At 37.5% G+C, this 11,361-nt stretch overlaps 2 protein-coding genes across 2 annotated transcripts in view; one reads left to right on the top strand and one right to left on the bottom strand.

The window, feature by feature from the left end:
- Nucleotides 1-406: 406 nt before the first annotated feature.
- Nucleotides 407-8,539, bottom strand: LOC101313862. The gene is made up of 12 exons (XM_004291169.1): nt 7,777-8,539; nt 7,054-7,222; nt 5,886-6,955; nt 5,446-5,667; nt 2,639-2,665; nt 2,251-2,343; nt 1,960-2,038; nt 1,681-1,771; nt 1,434-1,548; nt 1,206-1,322; nt 983-1,065; nt 407-673 (listed from the first exon to the last, which is right to left on the bottom strand). Exons 1-11 carry the CDS (start codon nt 8,119-8,121, stop codon nt 1,015-1,017), a joined length of 2,379 nt encoding a protein of 792 aa, XP_004291217.1. The 5' UTR covers nt 8,122-8,539; the 3' UTR covers nt 407-673; nt 983-1,014.
- Nucleotides 8,540-10,637: 2,098 nt separating this feature from the next.
- LOC101308155 (DNA polymerase theta-like) overlaps nt 10,638-11,361 on the top strand; it is a 12,628-nt gene continuing 11,904 nt past the window's right edge. Inside the window, exons 1-2 of the mRNA XM_004292816.1 lie at nt 10,638-10,676; nt 10,889-11,337. Coding sequence (XP_004292864.1) covers nt 10,638-10,676; nt 10,889-11,337 — 488 coding nt within the window. The remainder of the gene's footprint in view (nt 10,677-10,888; nt 11,338-11,361) is intronic.

Genomic DNA, 11,361 nt, shown 5'->3' with positions numbered 1-11,361 from the left:
GTCCTGTGAGGGGCGCTTATAGTCTTATATACCACCTTAACACCACTTGGCACAGTAACATTTCGCGCCGAAAGTTATAGGTAACAATCATATCACCGTGACTTATTGTTGACAATTTGATATCTTTTCCAGGGATATAAAGCAGATAGGAAATTGACCATTTCACTAGGCTCATAATACAAATCGCTCACTAGTCCAACGGTTACGAGGAAAAAGACGGAAGACAAAATTATTAGTTTATAAAAGAAAATCAAACCTCATTTAAAAAAAAAAAAAAAAAAAAAAAAAAGTAATAGTCACCGCATGGCAAAGAAATATTTAGTTTGGCATGGCAAAGAAATAATAGTCACCCTTGAACCCGACTGAAAATCATGAAACTACGACTTAAATCAACAGCAAAAAACTGATCTGGTAAAATATTCTGCCATTAGAGTGCCATATCGGGATGAAATGCTGTACAAAAGCTGGATAGTCACTAACACGAAATGAATTTACATTTCAGGGAGCTCATCAGATCAACCAGGCTTTCTGGTAATTCCAGGCTCAGAAAATTTAGATCCATTCCACAACCCTAGGAAAAGGGTCTTTGCACAAAATACAATTGCTACTCCCCATCCAAAAAGTTACACCAGGTCGACTTACAAGCCAGTTATACACACCGTACCTCAGCATTCTGCCAAATATAGGAGGGGAAAAAAAGTGCTTGTCAATTTAAGTTTCTATCACAAAAGTGGCAAGACCGTCGATTATGGAAAGATGAGCAGAGAACTTTTTATGCATGATAATGGAGAGACTATGGAAGGGATTGCATTAAACCTAATGTGAGCACAAACCTAAGGAGGTTTACAGAGCTATATATCATGAGAGAGAGAGAGAGAGAGAGAGAGATAGAGTTCTGTTATAAAGAAATATTGTGGCAAAAAATCTCATGGATATAATCAATTAGATGTGGAAGCAAGAGATCTTTAGTACAAAGACTTACCAAGAAGAGCAAGTTCACAATCCAATCACTGCTCATTTGACCTTAAGTTTAGCTTTGAGTTCTCTCACCTCCTTCCATTGTTGCTATAAAAAGAGGGGCATGGGAAAAAAGATATATTTAGTTTGGCATGGGAAAAAACATGTAACAATGTAACATTGATTAAAACAATATACATATTCCAATTCATCATCAAATTTGGGGAGGTGGGGAGCATTATCAAGACCTTATACAGGCTCTTCCACAAAAGATCTGCTTTCTCTTGTTGTGTACACCATTCCATGGACATATCATATTCAATAGTGTTGGGCTGAGAAAAATGTGAAGTAGAAACAGCTTCTCTCTGCACAAAAATAAAATAACAAATTAACATGTAGAGCGGGAAAAGTAATTAAGACAGGAACAAAAACTATATGTGTGCCTGAGCATAAGAGGGAAAGAGTTACGAATGTACCATTTCCCTTTCGTTTATCATTGGGTGCCGAAGTTTATCAATGACTAGATGACCAAAAAACTTTGGCTTCTTTTCTCTGGAACAATAAGTTGTTGCAATGCTGCCAACTAGAGGTCTATAATTTACAGAAAATATTACACATCATACTGTGATCACCCTAGTAGACTAGTTGTAGTTTAAAGCAAAAGATAATATATGTCCAAGAACAGAACTGAAAGATTTCATGCACGAGGAAACATCAACATACCTTCCATTTGACAATAACAGGCAGCCCTCATCTAACTTTCGAACAACCTTTTTCGCAGTTTCCCGGTTTTTAAAAATAACAAGAGCTTGTCCTACCACATGAGCAAATATGTCAATAAGATTCACCAAATTACATGAATTCTATTGTTTTGTGTTTACAAACCAAAGTAATCATCTGACGGCTACCTCAACACAATATTTGAGAGAGAGAGAGAGAGAGAGAGAGAGAGAGAATGCAAATCCGCTGATTTATAGATGTCATCATAGTACAGATGCATACCATAGTAATGGCTAGAATTTTCTGTCTGCTGAATCATCCTAGCAGTGCAACTTTCCCCCAAACCATTCCATACTATATCCTGAGATGTAGTACAAAAGATAAAAAGACATCATATTCCAAAGTACAGAACACCACATAAAAGGATACTTGTAGAAGACAAGCATAACATACTACAAGAATTGGAACGCAGGTGCACTGTAAAATGACAAGAATATTCCAAATAAGACATGAAGTTACAAGATCATACTAGGCCACAACTATAAGCTACTTAAACTTTAATATGATCGCTACCTCCACTTCTGCGGACGTGTAAGCTGGATCCAAATTCTGAAGCAAAATAAGGGTTACTTGCTCGTGTGCAGCTTGCATTCTCTCTTGCCAGGGCTGACATATCAGTCAAATCATTAGTCCAACATGGCTCAAGATACTATCCACTGCCTCCACTCAAATATTCACTTAATGCCATCCACGTTGGTTTTTTGGTGAAAGAATTTCAGATTCGACTTGAGCTTATAATTTAAAAGACAATGAATACCCTTTTTTTTTTTTTCCAAATGGCAATAAAGTCCATGCATGTTCAAGTCCCTAAAATCAAATAACCACAAACATGCCAGGTATTCACAAGCAATGGCAATTATATCAATTAAAATAAAGATTGAAAATGAGAAAGAACACTCACAAAGTTCTTGAACCACTTTCTTCTATCCTGTCAATGGAGAGAAAATTATATTGTGAGAACCAAACTAATATTGGAAAAACTAGGTTGTGATCACAAAAGGGTTAAGTTTTAAATTTATTATAAAGCCTCAAACCATAAAAACAAATTAGGTAAATTAACAACACTATAAATGAAAAATGAGTTACATCTTTTAGTGACAATTATTGAGTTATTATTCACGAGAGAGAGAGAGAGAGAGCACTGGGTTTCATAACCTTTTGTTGTTCTCACCACAGTGAAACAGCATACTGTAAACTAGGTATCTTTGGCTCTTAGCCACGTAAATCTCATGTCTTGTTCATGTGGTTTTTGTTTCTTTATCTATAGTCATTCATCTAGTTTGCATTAATTATCCCCTTGATTGCCAATCTGTAACAACCCCTCCACAGTTTGGGTTTGAATTAGAGTTCCAGAACCTTATCAGCCACAATTTAACCATATTTCAGCGCGTTGAGTACCAGTTCTTCCGCAACAAATTGGTATAACCCTACAGGGTACCTAAAGTGCTAAACTTGAGGTGAAGTTTGATGAAACCATGAACTTCAGCTTGGTGCAAGCTCAAGTGATACATTATTTCATCAAAAAAGCTTGCACACAAGGCTCAAACATGAAGGAAACTAGAGGAGATGTTGATGAACAATTAGGGAAGCATACTCTTCAAACACTTGTCAGCATCTGGGTGGAATGGCACAGTAAATTTCCTCTTGTTGCAAGATCCCAGATAAGCAATTGGGCCAACAAAAGAACTTACTACATGTCTAAATCTGGAAAGCTGGTGTAACTTGCAAAATACCAAATTTGAAAGAACCAAGATGAAAAAGAAACAGGCATGCAGCGAAACAATTCCAATGTTAATAAGTATGCACTATCGCACTTCGAACACCAAAAAAAACAAGCCCAAAGAGATGAAATTTGGTTTGGTGTGGGTCAACGGTACAATTAAGAAATTAGGCTAGATTAGTGTCTAATCAACTACAAGTGAACCATCTAAGGTCAACTAAACCTGAACCATTCGTGTTCATAATTGTAAATGGCAGTTTTGAATGCCTTAATGATTATCTATTCATGTGCCGGGGGATTAAGTTTTTTTATTGATAAAACGAAATTACAAAGAAAACCCTCGAGCACAGCCACCCCCAAAAAAATCAAGGTGGAAGGCGGAGGTTGAAGAAAGAGGAAGAGAAGATAACCACAACAGCGGACTAGAGATAGAGTGTCCGAACTTAGCAAGGCTATCGGCTAAAAAGTTTTCTTCACGCAAAACATGCTTGAAGGAGACAGCATCAAAATGACCGGATAAGGCCTTGATATCTTGGACAAGCATTTTGATTCGCTTAGGAGTCCGAGATTGTCCAGTAAGAGCATCCATGAGGAGCTTTGAATCACCTTCAACTAACAGTGGTTGAGTAGTGTAGATAGTAAGTAATTGAAGACCATCTCGAAGTGCCACAGCTTCAGCCAAGAGAATGTCCATGTGTCCAAGTTTTTGACTAGTGGCAAGAACAGGGAGACCGTTACAGTTATGGACTACAAACCCAGCAGCAGCAAGAGAGGGAGGAAGTACAGAACCGTCAAAATTAGCTTCAAGCATAGAAGGCGAAGGAGGCTTCCATTTCATAGCAGTAGCAGGCGGATGTGTATGTGCTTGAGAAACAAAAGGATTAGCTGGTTGGTAATGCTGGAGTTATTCGGCAGCATCAAAGGCAATCTGGGAAGAGGAAAAAGGTGGGGCACGAAAAATGACTCCGTTACAAGCATGCCAAAGAGTGTAACAAAGCATAAAAACCTTTTGGGAGCCCGTCATGAGCTTTAAAAGCATCTAACCAGTCTAGAAAAGAAATGGAGGAGGGTATGGGACGTTTGAGGAAACCTAGAGAAGGACCAAGCACTAAAAAAACATGACATTGGATAGAAATGGTAGGAAATATTTGGTTTACCCAAGAACAATGAAAAAAAAACAATAAAAATAAAAAAATACAAAATCAATGTTAGTTGGAGCATTTCACATGCACTGAGGAATTAAGTCATAGGTCTTTTAAGCCTTTGGGTTAACCTAACACACAAAAAATATCAACGGCCAAAAGGAAAAACCTAATTGTGTGTTATTTAATGTACCAATGCAAATATAAATAGGATTAAATTTAGTTTACCCCCCGAGGTTTGAGGTTAACATCATTTCAATCCTCATACTCTCAATTTTGAAAATTTACCCCCTAAAGTTTTTCAATTTTCATAAATCATCCCCACTTGCTAAAATTTCGTCTAATTTTGACGTTAATTTTGACTTCATAACTCACTTTAAGGGCCAAAAGAGTCATATAATAGCATAAATCACATTTTATGACCTTTTTTTCTAAGATTTCATGCTAGCATTTAACATTCAAATTGGATGGAATTTTAGCAATTGGGCTTGATTTATGAAAATTGGAAACTTTAAGAGGTAAATTTTCAAAATTAAGAGTATGGGGACTGAAATGATGTTAACCCAAAACCTCTGGAGGTTAAACTGAAATTAATCATCCATATAAATAACACCTTTCTTCAAGCTATTTGGTGCTCCAAAATATGGCAATGCCAAACATTTAACAATAGATTGACATTGATACTTGGAAAACATTTTTAATGGCATTGGTGAGACCCAAAATGTTAATTTGACATCGACCACCATGAGCCAATATTGTTGATGTGTGAAAGGTCGCACCAACCGTTTGAAACAATGTTAATAAGAAGCATTGGAATAATAAAAGGCATACGAATGTATCACTTACCGTGCCCGGACGTTGAGTGACTTCCACAACTTGACCATCAAACTTTCCGGACTTAATGAGGGATTGTGTGGTAGATTGTTCACCCATCTCCCTGTTGGAAAGTCTTGGGGCCTTGACATCGGACTTCATCTTCTCGAAAGGGGCTTTGTGTTTTCCAAGCGAATCATCGAATCCAAAAGCAATTGGTGATGAAGCCTTACTATCATTCCCATCAACATCACTCTACACGAAGTAAAACAATTCAGGCAATGGTAAGATCAAGGAAATGATATGCCATATATGACATGAACCATTAGTCCACGTCTAAATTATGACATATCTATGGTTTGGGTTCCCCAAAAGGTATAATTTGCCACACCTAGTCATGGGAAATTCTCTTAATAAGAGAGCCATGAAAGGACGATCAAACTGAAATTGAAAGGAGGAATGTTATTGCTTACCGCATCCGCACGTTGAGTGACTTCCAATAGTTGACCATCAAACTTTTGGGTCTTATTTTGAGGTGGCCTTAGAAATGGTTTAGGCAGCTTGCCGGTGGAAAGATTTGTTGCCTTATCGCCAACCTTCATTTTCTTCTTAGAATCTTTGTCCCCCACTAAAGAAAAATTTGTTGCCTTATCGCCAACCTTCATCTTCTTCTTAGAGTCTTTATCCCCCACCGGAGACTCCTCTTTACGTTTACATCTATCATCGACGATGGAGCTACTTGGTGATGAAGTGCTTTGGACCTTGCTTTCATCGTCTCCATGTGATGATTTGGGAAACTTGTTATCGGAAGGAGTTGATGTGTTACCATCGGGCTTCATCTTCTTGGTCGAGCTTTTATTTGTCCCAATAGTATCCTCTACACCTTTGAGTTTGCATCTTTCATCGACTAGAGAAGCAACAAATGATAAATCCTTCATATAACTCCCATTAGCATTGACCTTGTGTTTATGCTCACCACTTCGGCTTGCATTCATATTCGGCTTCTCGGCTAGTGTGTGATCCAATATAGCATTGTTCTTTCTACCGCAAATTCCGTCCACCTCAACATGCCTTGGCTCATGACTATTTATCTTGTCACTAGATGCTTTACTAGTATCAAGTTTCAGCTTCTTAGTTGGTCTATTGTCCAAATCACCAACATCCTTGGTAGACCTTGTTTCCTCCACCTCAAGCTTTCTTGGAAGAACGTTGTCAAGATTAGCCTCTTCTTCTCTACCTCTACCCTTAGAACATAAGATAGTCTTAGAACTTGACACATCTTGTTGTCTTTCATCAGTTTGATCCATCTCACCTGATTCTAAACCTACGGCCGCAGATTTCTGCTTTTCCACACTATGTATATGCTTATCAACCGAACTTCTCGTTGTCTCTACATTCTTGGGTTCTTTAAATGAGTTTTGTTTTGATGGAACCATTGTATCATTAGTTTTTGTGTCATTATCACAAACTTTGTTTTCTCCTAAATCAACATTCAGATCGCCAGCAGGCTTCTGAACATTAATTTTGTTAAAAAGGAATTTAACTGCAACAATTTTGTAAACATAAAAGATATAAGAATTGATTCAAACAACTAATTATAGGTCAAACTACAATTGTATCAGGGTTGACAAATTAACGTACCATCAACATCAGCAACTTTCCCCTCTATCTTGTCCATGATTTTCTGCTGCGAAACATCAAAGGTTCTGTGAAAGACAAAATCAGCCTTTTGAAGCTCCTCATCTGAAGGTTGAGGATTTTCCTTGTCCTTTGAAATGCACAGAACGTTGCATTTTCCAGCAATGGCTTCCTGATTTGAATGTTCACGTTCAATGAGTAAGACTTACTGTATTATAATACAAAACAACCGAGACATTATATCTACGAACTAAAGCAGGAAAAAAATAAGAAAAACTGAAATTTAGTTATATGTTTTGGAGAAACACAGGGAAATGTATCAATGGAAAACGAACTTGTTTGGATCACCAATTAATAATAGGTCTTTACAGAAAGAGATATGCGGTGCCACTGAAAAGATAACAGCGATCGTTCTCAAATATTAATAAGAACATGTCAATACTTATCTTTGAAAAAACATTTTAAACGTCCACAGAAGTGTCGATTTACGATGGAAAATTCTATGGAAATGATATTGAAAGTTGATTGCAGCACGAAGACTAATAAGAGGCATATATAGTTTATGTAAAAGATATTGACCATACAAAAAATAAGAAACGGTACTTAACTCTATATCAACTTATATTATGAACCAACACTTCATCTGATACCATTGAAACTAGATCAAGCAACGCTTACATTTTTAAAGAAACAAAACTAGATACAAACATCATCAAATTTACTTACCAATGGATTCAGATTATGAAGGCCTGTACCAACACCGGATGCCAAAAACAACTCGTTCTCGAGTATCTTTTCATCACCAAGAAAGTTTCTAATCTCACAAGGACGGAAAAACCATAGGATTTTCACCTTCCTTGACTTCTGTGGGGTCTCCCATATTTTTATTATCTTGCCAATCTCAGGCTCTGGCTCACCTTCCTTGTATAGATAAACACAGTCATAAAGGTCATAATCCTCCCCGTCGTAACGAAAAGATTTATAAAACTTCACATCTCTATTTTTTCCACCAGTTCCTTTCAACACTCCCCACTTGAATTCAAGATTTTCGGTCTTCTCAGCTTCTACCATTTTCCGAGCAGGCTTCACCACAACCGGACTAACATTCAAACTGCAAGGCAACCTATATCGTCATAAGCAAAAAATAGAACTGAGGAATTCTTCCCCCAAAAGAAACTGAAGACACCAACAAACTTATATTTAGATCGCCAAATTTCGAATCGAATTGTAACACTGAAACTGATCTGAAACAAAAAGAAAATCAAATTCCAAATTTTCATGTCAACCGATACTTCAGTGCTCCAAAACAAATGTAGCTATTCAATTGCTGATAATCGAAAAAAAAAAAAATGTGAGCAGAACATAATCAATATATGAACAATCCATGCATGCATGAAAGCTGAAGCTAAGAAATTCCCAAATAAACGAAAAACAAAGATATAATCCCTCGTCTTCGACACGGAAAAGCTCGCAGAGCCTTCACAAACCCTAGCACAGCAATCGAAAGTAATGCCAGTCACTAAAAGAGAGCGATTGAACAAAATAATGAAGATATGGCGGAAACCTCACAGTTGTAAGTTTTGATCGGAAATCGCCGTCTCTGCTTCTCGCCTCCACAGACCCTACGATTCTGGATTTCTGGATGTGTTCTGAGTTTCTGACAGTTACCACCCTTCGGTTCGGTTATATACTGTGTTTTCAATTATTTTTAATTTCTTTGGGGGTTTCGCATGAAATTTAATCTTTCTTACGAATTTTTTTTTAAATAAAATACTAAATATTTAATATTTTACCTAAAATATATTGTAATGTACATATTGGCCAATGAAAATATTCGCGGGTCTTTTGTCACCGTGCATATAATAATTTTGACCATTCTTAAAATTCAATAACAACAAACTAACAATTAGCGATCGAGTTTGTCTTGTTTAGTCTATGATGAAGTTAAAATGGAATATATTTTGTTTAAATTGACGAATGAGCTACTAATCATGAAACTTGGGTTTTCTATCACATTTTGATGATCATTAGCTTGCTAATAACTTTAGTCGTCTTTAAGGTAAGTTTCAATGTCTTTTATTTACCCGTAATATTCTTTCAAGAAAATTCGGAGACAAGAGTTGCAAGACTCTTGATGGGTGTGCATATATTTGTTTCTTCTTTCTTCAAGATGTATGGTTCGAAAAAAAGTCATGTGAAATGTTTATGTACTTAACACGTTACCTATATATAAAACTTTGAGAGCGTTCAACACTAATAGTGATAAATGCAATACATGTGTCGTCATTCTTAATTGTTTATGTCTTGAGATTCAAATAAATTACAAATTTGAATCACTAAAGCAAAGAATCATGAATATCAATATTGCATACTACTCGCTTCCTCAAGACATGTTCTCATGTTGAGAAAATTGATCATGTGTAATCTAGACTTTGTTGTCTTTTATTCTCATATCATGTTTGAAGCTTTGCATGTAGTAGTTCGTTTTAAAAAAGAGAACCTCAGCTGCTCTCCCTTCACAGTTCACACACGGAGCGACATCCTCGATCTTTTTTCTCCATTGACGGTGGTCAGTGCATTCAATGGTGAGTTATTGTTGGACAAGGTTTACTTTTTAAGTGCCTTAGCTCTTGGGATGAGTGGGATTGGTTTTAGATTGATTCCATTTTGATGTTTCTCATATGCAAGAGTGTTTTGCGATAACTTTTACATGGGACGGCGCCTAGCGATGCAGTCAGAACCAAATCATACAGACGACAACAATAGTGGTGTAGGCTTAATGGAATCTTTATTGGTGTGTGTGTAGAGGCTTAGTGCCATGTTTGGGTTGGTTGCGTTTGTGTGGCGTCTTCATGGCGGTTGATTTGTAGGCCTTGCGATGCAGCGGCAAGCTCTTACTCTTTGAAGGAGATTACCAGTCTTAGGTTGGGCCAGTTCATTTGAAAGAAGGCTCTATCTCCCCAATGCCTTTTAGGCTATGTTTGCTTAAGAGCCATGACATTTAGTCTTAGGTGTCAATCTTTAGTTAGGGTTGAGGCATTTCATATGTCATTGATAGATGTTTATAAGGACATAATTAATACGAAAGAGATTTCTGAAGTGATCAAATAAGTTGGGTCGAGATACTTCATATGTCATTGATAAATCTCACATGTGTGTAGTTAGTCGTTGAAACCAACTCGTCATGAGTTCTAATATTTTTTTTTTTTGTTGTTTTTTATCAAATTCAATTTTGTGTGTGTTGGTAGTGATTTGTATAGTGTGTGTGTATATATATATATATATATATAAGATAAAAAAATTAAAAAGAAAGTAAAATTTGTACAATTTTGGGAATGAATTAAATTCTGAAATAATAACGGGCACGATTGAAAAGAGGGGCCCCAAAACTTGAAATTCCCGGGTGAGTCCGCTCAAAATCACAAAATCTTGATTCCGTGGAATAGTTCCCACTCTCGCCTGCGCGCGCCTTCGTCACAGTTAACTACCCAACCTCATCTCCGTCGTCAACTCCAGACCACCCACCGAGCTCGCCGCTTGAGAAATCCAGCTTTCTCCGACCGCAGTGGCACTCCGCCCTTTCCACCATGGCGTCCGGTTCGCCTCCTCCGTCGCGCATCAATCAGGTTTGGGCTCCCAAATCCAATTCGCATCTCAAAACCCTAGGGATTTACGTTTACTTAGATTCTTGCAATGATCACAAGAATTCGAGACTAGCTTCGTTCGAATTGGGCGTTTCTCTCGGTTCTTCGACTCTGTGTCAAGATCAATTCTGTGATTGTTGAAACGCACCGTTTTGTATTCATTAGGTTTTGTTTCAATCTGTTTGCGATTACAGTTCTTTGCTTCGAAGAAACGGAAGCCTGTGTCGCCTGCTTTGAAGTCTGGGAGAAATGAAAAGGATGCTAAAGCTGTAGAGACTTCACCTAGTGCCAAGGCCACATTGGACAGTTATCTGCGGACGTCGCCGGACAGTCATAATGTTGCGAAAGCTTCGTGCAAAATTGGTGATTCTTTGGCTCGGCAAGATCAAGTTAGAAGGAATTTGGCTTCGGAGATGGATAATTCTTCGAGAAATGAACCTATGCAGCTCCGTTTGTCTTCTCAATTACACACTCGTGCAAGTGAGGCTTCCGGAGCAAATCAGAAGGAAATATCCGAGGGAGTAGTTAAGGTGGATGATGTTGCAGCTGGAGGTTCTTCCAAGGATCAGTTGGATATTGCGGGAGGTGTGGAGAATGTAGAGATGAAGAAGTTTGCAGCCGACTTTTTGTCTTTGTATTGCAGGTATTGTAATGTACTGTTTTTTTT

Source organism: Fragaria vesca, linkage group LG2, assembly GCF_000184155.1.
Source record: "Fragaria vesca subsp. vesca linkage group LG2, FraVesHawaii_1.0, whole genome shotgun sequence".
NCBI classification, from domain to species: Eukaryota; Viridiplantae; Streptophyta; class Magnoliopsida; order Rosales; family Rosaceae; genus Fragaria; species Fragaria vesca.
Note: the sequence above shows the minus strand (reverse complement) of the source record. Positions and strands in the feature narration are given on the sequence as shown.